Source organism: Protomyctophum bolini, assembly GCF_963924005.1.
Source record: "Protomyctophum bolini genome assembly, chromosome: 6".
NCBI lineage: Eukaryota > Metazoa > Chordata > Actinopteri > Myctophiformes > Myctophidae > Protomyctophum > Protomyctophum bolini.
Window position 1 is genome coordinate 33,073,043 of NC_137867.1, and position 18,230 is coordinate 33,091,272.

The following is an 18,230-nucleotide window of genomic DNA, read 5'->3' on the forward strand; positions in this document are numbered from 1 at the left end:
ACGCAACAGGACTTTGACGTGTTATATGGAGATGGTCGCCATCTAAAAGAGGCCTAACTCACACACACACACGCACATATTAACTGTATATATGATGATTTCGGGTGTGACTGTACAGTACAGTAGACTCGGGTACAGTAGAGGGACCCCCACATGGTTCCTGGGGGTCTCAATGTTCCGGGGACTCCCCGGGGATCCCCGGAGACCCCCACATGGTAACTCATTTCTCTACCGTTTCGGACGTGGGGCGGCACCCTGGCCGTGGTCCTGTGGGTCTGGAACTTCCGGCGACCCCCACACAGAGTTGCACCACTCACTTCACACAGGTGTGATTTTTTTACTCTTGAAAAGACACAGAACAATACCTTTTCTGGAGACATGTGCAGGCAGCAAAACTTTGTATCAGTTATTACATTAATTTATTATATGTTTGGGAATGGCTACTTTAGTTAAAAGTAACAAAGTTAGCATTAGTTGAGCTGAGCATGGTAAAACCTTGAATGAATACTGTACGTTTCACTGTAACACTGTGCAATACTTGACTAAATTGACTGTGCCATTCATATGACAAAATGAAATATCTCCAGAAGTAGGAGCTGGGGGATTTAGGAAAAAGAAAAAGAAGAAGTGAAAAATGATTCCACTAAAAGTAAAAGTGCACACTTATACAGATGTGAAACAACAATGTGAGTCCGTTTTGAAGGTTCAGGTTTGAAGGTTCAGGAAATGTGGTTCTCTAGATGCTGAGTGAGCACATTGGTGAAAGAGTGGGGGCTGCATGGGCCACCCTCGCTGAAGGTTTTCCATCGTGGTGAGTCCTCCTCAGACAGACACCACATCCAAAGAGACGGTTCTCTGTTTATGGAGACGATGAAGCACCACCACCATCCTACTGTTAAACTTAGAATTTCATGCAGAAAACAACACTGTGCTGACTTTTACACTCGCACAGATAAATCTTGTGCCTTTGATTGATTCAAAGATTACATGCGTAGTTGCCCCGTGGAGTTTCAGCATGTAATTACTGTTGCACAAATTTGTACATCAGAGTAATTGATTCAATGATTCAATTGAATTTGCAATGGCTGTGCTCCATTCATCTTCAGCAAAAAGTCAGTTGACAGTATAGTGACAGGCCTGGAGATGAATGTCTTCCTCTGTACAATCCAACGCCTCTTTTTATCTTAGGAGAGAATGCCTCTGTAGCTTTTGAATTGTGTGCCAGTTCTAGAAGCCAATGTTTGTCAGCAGCTGAATGTAGTGGGACCAGTGTCTTGGCTACTGTCACTTTACTGGTATACTATCCATCTTAACTCTGGCAAAGTAGAACACTAACGTGTCAAGTTTGGTTTCATTGGGAGGACGTGCTTTTCTATACTGACAGTACTCAGCATGGAAATGTTAACAATCACAGTCTCTTAAGTGAGAACTCAGGGTCATCTATCTAAGACACATCAAAACTTCAATTCCGAGACAGATCTGCAAATAATTCGTAGGGATTTAACCTGCTTCAACTCCCTACTGGGTGGATTGTACTTTATCGGGACTTTATCAGATGGCGTCAGGGAATTTCTCACTGTAAGGTTCAGTACACAACAAAACACAGATGGGACCTAACTAATGAACTAGTACACTGAATGCACACTAATAGATCCAACCAATGTGTCCTCTCCTTTATGTCACCTATACTAGTCTATCTAGTCAGTGCACTGGCACTGCTCGGTCCTTTATGTCACCTATACTAGTCTATCTAGTCAGTGCACTGGCACTGCTCGGGTGTTTGTCCTCTCCTTTATGTCACCTATACTAGTCTATCTAGTCAGTGCACTGGCACTGCTCGGTCCTTTATGTCACCTATACTAGTCCATCTAGTCAGTGCACTGGCACTGCTCGGTCCTTTATGTCACCTATACTAGTCTATCTAGTCAGTGCACTGGCACTGCTCGGGTGTTTGTCCTCTCCTTTATGTCACCTATACTAGTCTATCTAGTCAGTGCACTGGCACTGCTCGGTCCTTTATGTCACCTATACTAGTCTATCTAGTCAGTGCACTGGCACTGCTCGGGTGTTTGTCCTCTCCTTTATGTCACCTATACTAGTCTATCTAGTCAGTGCACTGGCACTGCTCGGTCCTTTATGTCACCTATACTAGTCTATCTAGTCAGTGCACTGGCACTGCTCGGGTGTTTGCCTCGCTCTCCTTTTATTGCTACATTTTCCAGTAGCCTTTGGAAATCTCACTGTCACGAGGCGCAATAAAGGTTGTCGGCTGTGAGCAAAAGGGACTAATTCGTGTGTGAGGTTTTACAGCCTGTCACATTTTATTTTTCATTTTATTTCACTGCTCCACTGACTCCTTCTGTGGTTGACATACGATATATCACAGACTCTGTCTCTCCTTTCTTGTAGATACAGTGTCCACAGAGGCACTGTTAGCGGAGATGACAATGTCTTTGATAATCACCCTAATCCCCACAGATCCCATGGAGCCCTGGCTTGCTTTGGGAGGCCTCGACAGCAAACAGCCCCTCTGTGCTTTGCCTGAATTACAGCCTCAGTAACACATCAATATTATACAGACCACTTGTGATGCTACAGTAATTCGCTGGGTTCCGCACATTGGAGGAGAATGCTACGTTAGCCCATGGCATGACATGAATTTAATTTCTGTCAAAGAAAATACTAAGTAATCAGTCATGTATAGACTGCAAGTTGGATTGTGATGATTATCGTGTACTGTACGTGAACACACTCATTTTAAAGTCAGAAGAGGCTGGGTATTGTCAGGAGAAATGACATGGCACATTCACACCAAATGATTTGAGTGGACTGTAAAACTTTATGTGGTGTGCTAAAAAGAATTCCAAATGCTTTTTTTATTACTGGAAGGAATGTTTCTAGATTCTGAGTTAGGTTAAAGGTTAGGTTAGTAATTCCTCAGCTGTGTTCTCTCATCTGCTGTAGTTGTGTTAGCATTATGGATGTTAACACAATGTAACGGTATTGAGCATGAAATCTGATTATCATGACACAATAGAAAAAAGACATGAGCTGTACATATTTTATTGCAACATAATTGTGATACATGATAGATTTTGTTACATTATATTACAAATATCTTTTATGTACAGACACAACGTGTTGGACCTATTGACATCAACAAACCAATATATTTATACAGTACATAGACTGCTTGATTCATACAAGCAAATGAATAGGCCTACCTGTTAAAACAACAAATGATGTAAAAAGCCTGTTTAAGACATGACTGTGAAGATACTGCAGTTCTATAAAGGTTTTGTGGTTGATTAATCATCGAGTTCATACGTATTCTTGGATCTTTTGCTTGTCCAAATAACGTAGAACGATCAGTCAGTAATCAGTTGTTGAAAGTAATGATTATGAGAAAAAAAATCAAATGTTGTTATACCAGGTAAGGGAAAATAACAGTGCTTTATGTAACCTTACTGTATTTTATGTTATATGATAGTGCCATGAAGAACACTCACCTGATTATCAACACCGGCCTCACACTTCAGGAATATTGTTATTGTTTCTTTATACCATGGCCACAGATAATAATCGATTCTGACTGGCCGGAGGGTGTGCAATCTAATAAACCGTACAGCTTTGCTGTAGTGGCCTCATCTGTTTGAACAGTTAATTAAGCTGAAAAAAGCATTGGATTCAACATAACGTTTACCAGTAACCTGTTTGGGGAACATAAAACGTACGGGGTGCGCGTGCGTCCGTGTGTGTGCGTCGAAACAGGTTGTTTCTATGGCGAGTTTAGCGACTATTTGTTACTATGGTAATGTCTATTCCAATGTTGAGGAGTATGGTGCAAATGCAGAGTTTCTATTTATATTGAGAATTTCCCCAAAATATGAATAAACACTACTCTATATTGTAATTGTAGATCAGTGGCCATGGTATGAGTGGGACAGCCAACTCTGAGCCATGTGGCAATTGAAAAATAAACATACTAACCTCAGCAAGATTACGAGCCTCCACACCAATGGTTCTCAAACCATTTAATTTCAAAGACCCCTGTAATTCTGAGGGTGTACAAATTGGTTCCATTTGTACACTCTCAACCCCCTCAAGGAACCCTGAGAACCACTTTGAGAACCACTGCTCCACACCATGCATTATTCTTTAATAACTGCATGGCTCCTCGTTGATTATCCCTTAAGTTAAACACCCGCAATTTACTTTAAATGAAATAAAAAGCTAGCCACTGGATACTGTTTCCTGTGTCATCTTCATCTGCATGTTATTGCGTTATAAAAAAACAATTACTGTGCTATGCTACAATATACTGAATTTGTACTCTGCTGAATTACCGAAACCGTTAATGATGTTCAAGGTCTTTATCTCTTATGCAAAAATCAAGAGGAAACACTGGCCATATCAAGTCAACATAGCAGGTTTCTCATCCCAAACTCCAGGTTAGCACTGGATCAAAGGCAGTGTACCGGACACGTCTCCTGAGCAATTGGCACATTGCTATATTGAGTATAGCATAAAAAAGCATAAAAGTAAGGCCCACTGAAATCAGATACACATATTTGTAGGGGCTTTGGGGAGGTACAGTACCAGAGTTCAGTTCACGAATAGTTCAAGCATGACGCTTTGATATTGCACTTTCAACATCTCCTCTTCCTCTTTGTGAACTGGCTTTTTTAAAGGTGCCACTCCATGAAACAGAATGGACTTTAGGCACTACGAAAAAGGATCTCGAGTAGTGACGGCGGCATACAAGTGTTTTTTCTTATGCCTAGTGGAAGGTATTTGGGTTTGGACGGATCATCATGACTACTTTCTTCAGAGAGTAGGCGCCGCCTCGGAACTCGGCCCAGTAGACTCCATCCTGGTAGCGGCTGCGGTAGTGTCCTCCTCTGTACCAAACTCCGTTCAGGTTAGAATGGGCGCAGGAATTGTACCACCAACCTCCCTTCTGGTAGTGGGCACAGTTACCTGAGAAGAGGCAAATAAGTAATCACTTTCATTAATAGTCTTAAAAAATACAGTACAATCTACAGTACAAGATCACAAACGCATTGTCTCGCTACTCAACGAGCTTGCTAAGTAGGGCTTAAGTAGTTAAAAACATACGTATACATACAGTACAGACAGACACACACTCTGCCCTTGGAATCATAAGGGCTTCATTTTTGCTTGATTTATTTATGTTATGTTTTCCTGGCAATGTCTTATTCATTGTTAAAACTGTCCGAATTCACATAGTGGACCATTTTAACAGGTAAAAACTTTATTTAGGTGTTTCAGTGTGCCAGCATGACGTCAACAACAGGAAAGTAACGGCCTATGCTCGCACGCAGCAACACCTAAATGAAACATAATCTTATTACCATCAGCTGTGTTTACCCATCAAACTGTCAGCTGTGAAAAGGGTTTATTGAGAAAATATGTGTAGTCGTCATCATTCATAACTCCCACCTGTGTACACGTCATGGTCTCTGTCCAAAGTTGTGAACTGTTTGCCGTTATGCCAGGTGAGGGAGTCTCCAGCATTGCCGTGGTAACGGCCCACCTTCAGTTTGTAGAAGTCAGTTTCGGCCTCCACCCTGAAGCTGGCGTACTCCGCAAACACCTTCCTGCCGGACCAGTCCTCCAGTGTGACCAGTAGCTTGTAGTTTGCCTGGTTGGTCAGCCAGTAGATATTCTCCAGGCCCAGCCAGTATTCACCATCAATATTGCCAAAACCTTGCTGTGAGGGGAAGAGATGAGAGACAACGCTGTCAGCAAAACAGACTCAACGTTTTTAGAGTTCTTCTTTAATGGCTTGGAAACTGTTGGTGTCGTGGGGGTAATTCAGGGTCGTGCCTCCATGTGTGGGAGGTAATTGTAGATTTAGTTATTTTACGGTGTTGGTTATTATCAGGGAATATCTTAGCAAATGGACCATGTGTCTGGTTTATGGTGAGCATTGTGTGCCCAGGTTTCCACTATTATCCTGTTATTGAAAGAACTGTTGCCTGCAGTGTGTCTAGTTAGAGGGATCAGAAATACTGTAACACAGTTTATCCTGCTATAGTGTTTCTGCTTATGTGTTGGTATATGGCACCCATTACTCGGCACATGCTTTGAATCATGTGAAGGCCCTCTGCAAGAGAACAAATGTTATTCGGTATCCCTTGTGGTTTAGGGTTTAATGTTAAGGTCCTGGAAAGATCCGTTCTATTGACCTTGTCAAGGATTTAATCAGAGCCTGTGTAAATTGTTAGCTTGAAATCTAGTATACCTCATTGAACTGCTTCACCTTGTTCAAGCACCCACAATGATAAATTACCCTTCCATCTGGTAACAGTCTCTCTTTAACTCTGGCCAGTGGCCACAGACAGACCTGCTTGTTTGGAGTTCTGTCGCTATGACAAGTCATTTCTGTGCCACGCATGCTCCAAAAGTAACATTTTTCATGAGTGTCAAATCAACTATTGATAGATTTGTTTCTAAAATGGCAGGCTGTCTCTGACATATTTTTCTCATGAGCGCTTGTCGTGCATGAACTAATTTCACTGACGGTGTTGGATGTTATGAGTCATGAGGCCAGTGATTGACTGGAGCAGAGCCTTAGCAGGTAACAAATCAGGCACTCTCAAATCCTCGGCAATTACCAACTCATGATTCACTCACATCTGGTTAGAGTCAAAACAACACACGTGAGCCTCACAAATCCTCGTTCAAACTATGAGGTCTTTAATTTGGCACCGGGTCTGCACACCTTGTACGTCTCCCAGTTCCTGAAGAAATTGACGGAGCCGTCTACCCTCCTCTGAATCACAGTCCAGCCGCCTGGGTCGTGCCTCTGGTCGCACCAGACCTGCATGAGCCGGTTGGCATTCTCTGGCTTCACCAGGTACATGCCGCTGGATGTATGGCCATCATCCAGTGCCTGCAGACAGTCCTTAAATGGACCTGTGAAGCACAATGGGTGCATTAGAATTGGGGCTGAAAACAATTCACTTAAATTCATGACCCCCTCACACCATCACAGAATATCACAAGAGTTAAGATGGGGACATGGAGTAATCGCTACACAGACCGAGTTATTCAGACATAGGGAATCACATTTTTTCTGCAGGGAATGCTCCCAGTTTAAGGGTGGAATTGACTTTGGCTGTTGCTCTCACAAGGGAAATGGTTGCGGGCTGTGCGGCCAAAAGCAACACTGGCATGTGGGCAAGGCGAGTCGTGACTCAGTGATGAAACAGTAGCACAAGCAATAGATCACCAGGTGATTTCTCCTCAGTGGCTGTTGTTTCACTGAACTGGGCTCGTACTCAAATAAAACATGCCATTTGTTTTGATCGCTGTTTTGATCAAGTCATTTGAAATTATCTTAGGCATGTTAGACTTACTTGAATCGGAATATGCTTCATTTTCAGCGGGAGTACACTGTTCAGTGGTCAGACTTCTTATGGGCCTTACGTCATTGTGTTGAATAGAGTGGACTTTTGGGATTTGATTCGTTTAAGAAAATGCTTGAAAAGTCCTTGCCTTACATCACCAGTGTGTGGTAGCATTTGGAGGTCACATTGTGAATGGAAAAGTGTAGTGTAATGGCAGTCTAATGTCTGATTTATATTGGGTTGCACTCCTTGTCACACACACCGAAAACAGACGATTAACAACCTTGCAATGCGTCGCCGTGGCAGTACGCATTGTGATCTGCTATTTTCGGTGCGACACCGGCATACAACTAAGTATAAATCACCCTTAAGCTTGAAGAAAAGAAAAATGACTCAGTTGTGTTTGACCTCTTGACTCCATTTGCATCTGTTTTATGACTTAAACTGGGGAAAACGGATCTGAATGGAAACACTGACCACAGCCATAGTCTAAGAAGTATTGTGTTTAACATTGTTATGCTGGGTAAGATTTATTGAGGTTTGTGTTAGATTCTGCACATGTTCAATTGGGCTCAGTTTTCTCCTCCAAACCATACCGTATCAGTGAGAGCGGTTGGCATTCTGCCTGTGTGCCATTTCTTTCCTACCGTTAAAGATCCCAAGTCGGCTGATATGGGGAAAAATGCTCTAATGGGGCCACTGGCTCCCCTGCTCCAATTGGCTGTGAATTTTGTAAAAGTGTTTAACCTCTCTGAGATTTCACACCTGTTCGGTTTGCCAACTGGCCCGTTTACAAAGTGCTCAAATACAATGGACACACATATTAAGGTTCACATGGAGATGTAGGGACGGTGGTTGCATCTAAAGTTTGTGTGCGTGAGACATGTAAAAAGAAAAAGAGAGAGCTGGAGTGCGAAAGACAGTGGAGGATTGTGTGTGTGTTGTGTGTGTGTTTATTTTTTTATTTTTTACGGATTTTTTTTACGCACACATTTCTTTTTTACGAATACAAAAATGTGTGTGTGTGTGTGTGTGTGTGTGTGTGTGTGTGTGTGTGTGTGCGTGCGCCGCCTTCGCACGGGCGTGTGGAAGAAAGGAAGGCCATTGATAAAAGTAGCATTTGGAAGACAAGGATGAACAATTCCTACTACCGGTACTGTCATATACTGTATACAATGACAAAAGGCACAGACCACTGATTCTGAACCTATTTGCTGCTCAGAAACTAGGGATGAAGTGGCAAACAGTTCATGTTTATTTTGTCTTAAGGTTTTCTGGAAGGTATCCATCTCTCTGTGTTAGAAACATAACAGACACAAGCCAGTGCCGCCCTGCTGTGTTCTGCCTGATAAAGTCTGCAGCTTTGGTGGAACATCTGACTGATTCTTGCCTGTGGTGAAACTGGAACAAATGACATCACACTGACTCTATCTCTATCTGTCCATACTTCACCCCCTCCCTTTCGCTTTCTCCTCTGTCTAGTGCACTCCCTTTCTCTCTCACTCATTCACACCCCCTCCTCCTCTCTCTCTCATTTCCTAATTGTAAAGGACTTTTTTCCCTTCATGTTTAAGTCACTTTTGGGGTGTAAGTTGCACGGTCGTTGGCAGGAAATTGCTTACGTCCCTTCACACATTACAAACAAAGAGCACTGTTCACATGCAGCAGTGAGAACAGCAAGTGGTAGGACGAAATGTCAATGGAAAACACTTAAAAGTAGTGCTATGGGATTTATTTTTGTTAGTTTGCCCTCTCTTTCTCTTCGACGTGAGACCAAAGGAAGGCCTTCTGAAAAACAAACGAGGGCAGCAAATAATAAAAAGCGTATTCTTTAGCAATTTATAACATAAAAACACCATTTAGGGTTGATTTAAAATCTCTCCCTTCGAATAGCATACTTGGGAAACCCATGGGCTTGGCTTCAACTAGCCATATATAGAGACACACACGATGTGTTTGCCCTTTCACTATGCTTTGAATTGTGGTTTCTATCATTATATGCATCTCAAAGGCGTCTAGACAACAGCATCTCTGTTCTGCCTGAGAGCCCTTTTGTTGAGGAATGCGTGGGAATTATTATTTAAGCTGACAATTGTGTAAAGAATGGACACTTGGTGTTGTCTTGTGATTAATGATTAGGCGTTCCAGTGGGGACATACACATATAGAAATCTACCCACTTATCCACAGACACACTCTGATGCACGCACGCACGCACGCACGCACGCACGCACGCACGCACGCACGCACGCACGCACGCACGCACGCACGCACGCACGCACGCACGCATGCATGCACGCACACCAGGCCCGGCACCATGGGGTGCAGAGGGGGCCATGCACCCTCAGTTGCAAATTCTGTCCCCTCAGTTTAAGTTTCATGTACATACAGTATAAAATTGTGTGCCCCCTCGCCATTTTCAACTGCACCCTCAGTCATTTCATCCTGGAGCTGAGCCTGACACACACACAGTCACACGCATGCACACACACACACACACACACACACACACACACACACACACACACACACCACACACGCACACACTTGTTTTCAGCCGCTGTTTGTTTGCTGTTTGTTGGTTGGTTGAGATTTCATCGGAAATGACCAGTTCTGATTTTTCCACATAAGTGGAACTTTTACAACACATTCCCTTTGTTAGTGAAGAAAGGACCCTTTTCATATGTGACACTGGAAGACTCACTCACCAGACGGCTTGTTGGTGGTGGAGGGGCCGTGCGTCGCACCGGGCAATGTGGGCATGGTGGGAAGGACCGGCGGTATAGACTTCTGGTCGCTCTGGATCTCGTTGGTGATGTGATCTCGGTTGTTGATGCGCGGCATGACGGGAGGCTGGTAGGGTCTGTTAAGTGGCGGCGATATCGGAGGGGGCTGCGGATGCGGCCGTGGTCTGGGCTGGGGAACGGGGGCGGGGCGGGGAGCGGGCCGGCTCTGACACTGCTCCTCCAGCAGAGCGATGAGGGCAGACTGGTTAGTGGCCAGGGTGGCCAGGTGCTGGTACTTGTGCTCCAGGTCTTTGTATCGACTGGTCAGCTGCTGCATCTCAGAGGTTTGGTTGAGGATCCTGTTCTCCATCTGAGCCAGCTCCAGGGCATTGTCCCTCTTCCTGATGATCTCATGCAGCAGCTGCATGTACAGCTGGGTGACCCGGGAGTTCATGTTGCGGCTCTCCTTCCTCAGCAGCTTCACCTCGTTCACGATACCTCCGTCCACCTCCACCAGCTGCTGCAATGTCTCAATCTGTCTCTTCTGCTTCTGCAGCTCCACGTTAAGCAGCTCAAGCTCCTGCTTGTTGACCCGGTTCTCCAGCTGGCCCTCGGGGTCCTTAGAGTTGACGCAGATGGCCCCGGTTACTTTTTGCTGGGGCACGATAAAGGTGTAGGAACACTTGTCCTGTGGCATTTCAGGTGGAGCACGCTTGGTCCTTCCCGCATATAGAAACTCTCTTTCCAGGCCATCGTCGCTGCTCTCAAACTCCTGGACCTTCTCCTGACCACCGGCCTGGTCCTTTGTGGGGTCCGTCTGAGACTGCTCGGCCCCAGAGACCAGTCCATATGTTAGAAGCAGGCCCAGCAGAATCACTGAAGGGAGCGCCATCAGCTTGGGTAAAACTCACCGACGCCTGAGACAGGGATGGAATAGGGACAAGGAAAATATATGTGTTAAAAGAGCGTACCACCACATCTTGTTGAGATTGACCACATACAGTAGAGTCATTAATGACTTGCAGTTGGCACCTAGAGAAAGTGCATGTTAAGCAGACCTGCTGGGACATGGGCTCTCAGTGCAAGCCTCATGGAACCATTTCCATGCTTCCTTGCTGTCTGCCAGCTAGAGCATCAATGGAGTTCTTTACAGCCTGTCTGATTGAGACCAGAAACAGGCTGTCCCTCAGGATGCCCTGTTCGCAGTGTCTATTACTCGACAGAAGCAGGCAGGCACACAGCTCAGGGACTCAGACTGCCCAGGGAAGCCCTATTCATTACATATCCCAACCAGGGGAAGGCTGCAGGTCATTAGAGATTTCACAAAATATAGGCCACCAGAAAGGATTAGAGCTGGAATGAAACTGTATACACGTCCCCTGCTGAGTGCACCAATGGATGCTGTGCCTTTGAATTATGTAATAATAAGCCACAGAGTTATATAAATATGTAAATATGCAATTTATAAATGAAAAATGTATGATACATGGTGTGTTGTGAATTTAGGAGACCCTCGGTGTGGTCATAACAGCACTGGGTCAGGGTATGTATAATTACTGAAATAATAAAATTACACAAAAGTATTCCGTTAAGACACTTTGTCTAATTTATTGTGGACAGTGGACATTTGGCTTTCACCGATGGTTTGGGTAAATTCTCTTTCTGTTCTATCAAATGTGTTTAGTAGTGACTGTTTGAAAGCTAATAATCCTTCCTAATGACGTGCTGATCTCTTCAGTGGCTGCTTTTGCTACATTGCTGTCAAGGGAGAGTGTTTAGCTTTAGTTAGGCGTCCGGCTCTGGTTCTCCTTGGGTGACTGCCACTGCGAGGCCTTGACACACATGAAAACACTCCTATCTTCTCTCCCCGGGCCTGGACGCCTTTGCTTATGGAAAATGTGAGACACTCAGATGATGCTATTCGTGGATCTGTTTTAAATATTGATCTCGTTGCATCAGACCTGAACCACAGCCTTTACCAAAAGAGGCAGATGAGTTTGTATTGACGAGGCAAGCAGTAATAATAAAATATTCCCCTGTGTCTCTTTTTGCACTCTGCCGTTCCAAGCAGAGTTGAGGCCTGTAAGGGAATGAACCTTTCGCAACTTTACCACCTGGCGTGCAAACTAAGCAGCCTAATGGGAGTGTTATACAACCCAAACCTTATCTGGCTCTGTTTGTTTTCACTGCCAACATCTGAGATATGACCGTGTTTAGACAACTCTACAAGTACTGTCTCCATCCGCACCTTCAAGGTACAACTCGTAATTTTCCTCAGGAACGCATTGAAATTAGGTTCTGGGCTGTTGGTACCCTGAATCCAAAGTGCAGGCATTTTTATTAGAAAAACAAGCGGGGGCCAGCATTTTGAAGGTTGATGTGCTGTTATTAGAAGCATAGGGGGATGCCACTGAGTGCAAAGGAGAATGTGACTCCTGTGTAAGGATAACAAGGCCCTCAAGCCCCTGGGGCTTCTTTAATTGAAAGCTGCTGCATATTGGATTACAGAGGAGTCCTGTGCAACACCTCCCCTCAGCCAGAAGGAGCTTTTCCGATCAGAAAGCATTGCATAGAATGGCACATATTGGGCAGTGTTGGAAGGAGTGGTTGTCAATCTCACTTGTGCTCCACTTGCCCCCTATACTGTATGAGAAAGATAACTGACCATTCAAAAAGCAGAAGGGAGCTGTGGTTTTGTCTGGTTACTCTCTGGGCGCATGGCCAGCACATTAGGTTGGATACATGGAGAAGAGAAATGCGGAGCTCTCCAAGAATATGACCCTTCAAGCCTTTGACCCGGTCCGCTATATCCATCTAGAATAGAATGTGTAAACACATTTTGTTACTGCAACGGCTTACTTAGAAATGAAACCCTCACACCCTGTTGGTTTACTGTTGGTCTATCTGAGCAAAGATCTGTCTGAACATATCAGACCTTCATCAGAACAGTTACCCACATACAGATTACTACTGCGGTATCGATTTCACTGAAAAAGGCACCCGCATTTGCCAGTTGTTTCCCACAGAGGCACCTGTTTTTAAACATTATGTGAAGACTTTACTTAGAAGCGGTCCTCTGTCAATGCAGTATCTTTCGTAGCACTAATGCTGCCGAAGAAGCATGACATCACCTCAGCACATGTTGAGAATGTAACACATTATGTTTTACCACAGCACAGATCCTCAGTTGTCAATATGATGGAGCGTGGAATGAAATGGCAGATTGTCTTACTGTGCTCAGGAATGATGTGACCATATAGATCAAAGTCTACAGAAGTCACTAATAATAGCCTATCAGTAAGCCCAAACCAAGCTAACATAGTCAGGCTCACGTCTCATCTCAAGTGCTGATGGCTGTATTTGGCCAGCGGCTGCTGTGGTTTTTCTCCCTGGAATATGAGATATGTGTCTGAGACACGCAGCCTGCTGTGCGCTACATGCTGCTGCCATGGAGGAGTCCCATGCTGGACGTGGTTAGCCCAGAGGCTCCTTCCATACAGTAGGTTCCTTCCTATACACCTCAAAGCTAAGGGGAAATCTTCTACAGCTTGTGGTGAAGTCTGGTGTGTGTGTGTGCGACTGTGTGTGAGGTGAAGTGTGTGTGCGTGCGTGCGGTGAGGTGTGTGTGCGTGCGTGCAGTGAAGGGTATATGTGTGCGGTGACGTGTGTGTGTGCGCGGTGAAGTGTGCGTGCGGTGAAGTGTGTGTGCGTGCTGTGATGTGTGCGCCACATGTGCATGCAGTGAAGTGTGTGTGCGTGCGTTGAAGTTTGTGTGCGTGTGTGCATGCGTGGACCACAATGGAAACAAGCCCCTAGGGATTTTTGTGTTATCCTTATAACAATCATTGTAAACCAACCTCTGCACCTCAAACTGTTAATAAAGTATTCTGTGTGTGTGTGTGTGTGTGTGTGTGTGTGTGTGTGTGTGTGTGTGTGTGTGTGTGTGTGTGTGTGTGTGTGTGTGTGTGTGTGTGTGTGTGTGTGTGTGTGTGTGTGTGTGTACATGCACAGTGCATATCGTTTCAGTTTTTTCTGTTAATTATGTGCTCATAATCACCAAAGAGAGGTCCTTCTGTCTCACAGGAGACAGAGTGTCATGAACCCATCCACAGGCTGCCCGTCCCAAGGGGAACAACAGTGAGTGAGTCCACTCCCAATTTCCACTCCCGCTGCCACCACCACCATGGCTCATTATTATCAAAACATCACATCGCTATAACAAGCTGCCATTGACTGACCAATAGCTCCTGATGATTAACTGGTGTTGAGAAGTGACACATATACTGTAAGTCACGCCCAGAGGACACTTCACACAGCACCATACCTGTCACAGTCACGCTCAATACCTGAGGAGAGGACACTGACAACTTTCCCATTCACTGTTTTATTGGCAGGTCTTTTTAGAACTTTGAACATTCAGTAGACTTTCTGTATTCTGGGGTTTTCTGAATAATTTGCCTCAATAAGCGGTCCACAGGCAAACTGATTTGCCTGTGGACGGTGATGTCATCAGAATCAACATCTATCCATCTATCCAAAATGCATTTCAAACAATGAAAAGTATTAACACATTGAAATATCTTGCATGTACTGTATGCATTTAACGAATCCTCCATGCATTTAACGAATTATACTCCAAATCACCCGCAGCAGGCAAGTGTGTAGGTCTGCGTGTCTCTGAACGGCATCGTGCTGCTGTGTTGCTTTTTACTCATACCGGGCACACGGTAATTAGAAGGAAAGCAGTCCCGCTCAGTCTAGCCGATGCGTCTCACCCCCAGCCCCTCTCATTTCAGCATGAGCATGGCATTCCTCACATTCTAGCCACCTCATTAGAGTGAGCTGCCACAACTCACATGCAGAGTCAATGGTGGTGGCAGACAAAGAGAGACTACCGTATAGACCCTGCTGTACCTACTGTATTGCCCTACAAGTCAGATCTACCCTGACCCCATTCAGCACCATCGTCCCGCTCACTGACCGAAGGCACTGTAATCACATCATCATCATCATCTAGACTAGGGGCTCACAACACGTCTTGCTTAACGCCTCATTTGTCAGTGGCTGAAATGAACGGGCGCTTTGCAGGCGGCTTTGTGCCGCATGTTCACATTAGCACCAACTATGCGGAGAACTGGCAGAGCCCCTCGTACGACACCCAATATGTGTTGGATCAGAGTCAGATTCAATTTGCTCGTGGTAATCTGTGATATTGCATTACCTTGAGGGTGACCTCATTCTTTCCTCAAGCATGTAATCCTTGTAAGCCCCGAAACATGACATTTGAAACGTGATTAACCTGTACCTGCTTGATTAGACGGTGCAGGATAGCGTTTGTTTTGGCTCTCCATGGAACAGGAGTGATTTACATCCACATTTCGGTTTTGTTTCCATGCATCATTCTTTCTCTGTGTTGTTGCGTGCCCCCACTTGTGATCTCAGTCAGACCGTGAGGCAGGGGGTCTCAGGAACTGTTTCGATAAGCTCCAGCGTTCTACCTCAAAGCCCCCTTATCCAAACAGCACTCTGGCCACAGAAACAAAGCAGGGATTCAACAAGCTGCTCGCCTGTCCGCAAGAGCCCAGGGGCACATCCTGAAGCCACTGACTGCTTGACACAGCCATTCTTAAAAGCATTTCTCTTTGTACTCAGAGGGGACTGTGGTTTTCTGTTAACGAAGAAAACGGTTTTACAGTAATCCCTTGTTTACAGAGACAATTGTTTCGTGTTACCACATGAATTTAAAGATTTTGATTGTGCAAAACCTAAAATATACAGCTTGTAGCCTACAGTTCTCGTTCAAATTCCTGTTGTTTTGTGTTGTGCAATCTTTTTTATTGTGACATGCCCATGTTTTGTGACAAGCTGATAGTTTATCACAAGTTAATGGCCACTTGCCCCGGAGAGCGTACTCTCCCAGCATCTTCCTGTGTTGAAATGACCCCTCTCTACTTTGTCTCCATTAGAGTCAACCACCTGGTTGAAGTGGCAAGACTGTTGAATTGCCCTTTGCCATGTGTAAATCAAGTTAGTTCATGACTGGTTCATCTTAATTAAGATTAAGATTTGGAAAGGTCTAACGGCATTTTGAAATAATTACAGAATTGCATTTATACATTACCATAATACCTTAAATATTTGGTTATTTATACCATATATTTCTCCATAGTAACATTTTCTTTTTTGAAAGTTCATCCACACTTCAAACTTTCACAAGTCACCAATAGAGCAAAAGGGAATGTCAATAGCCACCTATTGCTTACCAGATAATTGTAGACTGTTGATTAGGCTCCTTCAGTTGCCTTGCCTTGGCAGAGCTGATTGAAGTTTCCCCTGGTAGAAAGTCATCACAAATGTGAAAGCTGGTGTGCTGCTGTTGTCCTGCGTCCCCCTTGCCCGCACTTTGCCCGCACTGTGCACGCTACTCACTCTTTGTCACCTGAGTCCATTCCGCCAGTGGAGAAGATGTATTTTTTTTTTTACTTAATATTAAAACACCTTCATTAGATCAGCAGAGAAGTTCAACTTGCTGAAAAGACTGGTAAACATGGAGCAGGATGTAAAAAAAAAAGAAAAGATCCACTTTGCAAATGAATTGGACAACCTGACAAGATTTATAGAAGCATAATTTCCTGAGTTATAGAGAGTCCAGGGTGTATTGTGAGTAGATTGTCACTCTCTGAGGGCTGTATCCATCACTTCTGCCTCATGGCTCAAGAGGCAGTCTCTCTCTGCTCTCTCTCTCTCGCTCTCTCTCTCTCTCTCTCTCTCTCTCTCTCTCTCTCTCTCTCTCTCTCTCTCTCTCTCTCTCTCTCTCTCTCTCTCTCTCTCTCTCTCTCTCTCTCTTTCTCACACAGAGCTTTTGTAAAGTGATGAACAATCCACTGGCACAATGTTTCAGTTGGTAGATAAATTGAGTTGAGGTCCTCCCCCTGTTTTCTTCTGTTTTAACCCCTGTTTGACCAGTTGGAGAAAACAACTAAATCTTATTTAAAGCAACAGGGGCTCCTTCTCCTCCCCTCCTCCCCTTGGCACAAAAGAGATCCACAAGCATGAGACATAAGCCTCTCTCTCTCTCTCACACACACACACACACACACACACACACACACACACACACACACACACACACACACACACACACACACACACACACACACACACACACACTACTCAAATTTCCAAGCCCCTGCCCCCACTGTCCACTGGTTTTCCACTGCCACTATTTCTGGCTTGGGCTGGTTGTTATGGCAGTGCATGGCAGTGGTGAAGTCACAGTGATAGGATCCTAATTGGCCCTGAATGAAAATGGTCGCCCCAGAGGGGAAAAGGTTATAGGCTACACTTCTTCAGGAAACCCCTGATCCAGGTGTTAGGCCAGGTTTTGGTGAGGGGATAGTCGACCGTTGATTTCACTGGAAGTGAGATGTATCTAGTGTGAGATCGGCTGTGGCTGCTGGGAAGAGAGCAAGGTTCAAGAAGGTTCTTCTTTAGTGTTACGTCTTCATTAAGAACAAACAACATAAGAGTACAACTTATTTTTGTTGGGCTTTCTTCAGCCATACAGTATGCATAGGTAATCATAGCAAAGTGCAAAACTGGACTCCAGCACTCCGGACTGGATTCGTGAGTGCCCTGGTTCACCGCCTAGAAGGTAGTTTAAGCTCATGCACTCTGGCAACTACTTCAAACAATCCAAACTCAAGAATTAAGCCTAATTCATGCCTCGTTGTACAACTTTCTTGCTCACCAATAATTACTTTCAACTGAAAAAAATATGACGTGACAACTGACATTTCACCGGGAGAAAAATGCTCTTTTGGCAGAGCTTAGTGCAGAACGTGACAAACCGTATCATGTTTTTGATTTAGGTGAAAATCTGTTATTTGCAGCAAGCAATGCATATAAATAAGGAGAGTTAAGGCTCATACATAGTCTGGATTTTCGGTGGTGAGGTGACCACCGCTCCGGTGGTGAGCTGAGAAGGGCTGGAGCGGTGGCGGTGGTTTGCTCTTCACCGCGGCTCGTGACGTCATGTTGTAGTTCGGTGGTCACCTAACCACCGGAAATCCAGACTAATGTTATGGGGGCGAGAGTGGCTCAGGGGTAGAGTGGCCGGTAGAGCAGCC

The 18,230-nt window shown here is 44.7% G+C and overlaps 1 protein-coding gene across 1 annotated transcript; it reads right to left on the reverse strand.

Moving 5' to 3' along the window:
- Positions 1–3,047: 3,047 nt before the first annotated feature.
- Positions 3,048–16,896, reverse strand: angptl2b (angiopoietin-like 2b). Its single transcript, XM_080766250.1, has 5 exons — positions 16,365–16,896; positions 10,084–11,018; positions 6,749–6,942; positions 5,464–5,734; positions 3,048–4,980 (listed from the first exon to the last, which is right to left on the reverse strand). Exons 2-5 carry the CDS (start codon positions 10,991–10,993, stop codon positions 4,781–4,783), a joined length of 1,575 nt encoding a protein of 524 aa, XP_080622376.1. The 5' UTR covers positions 10,994–11,018; positions 16,365–16,896; the 3' UTR covers positions 3,048–4,780.
- Between the last annotated feature and the right edge of the window lie 1,334 nt (positions 16,897–18,230).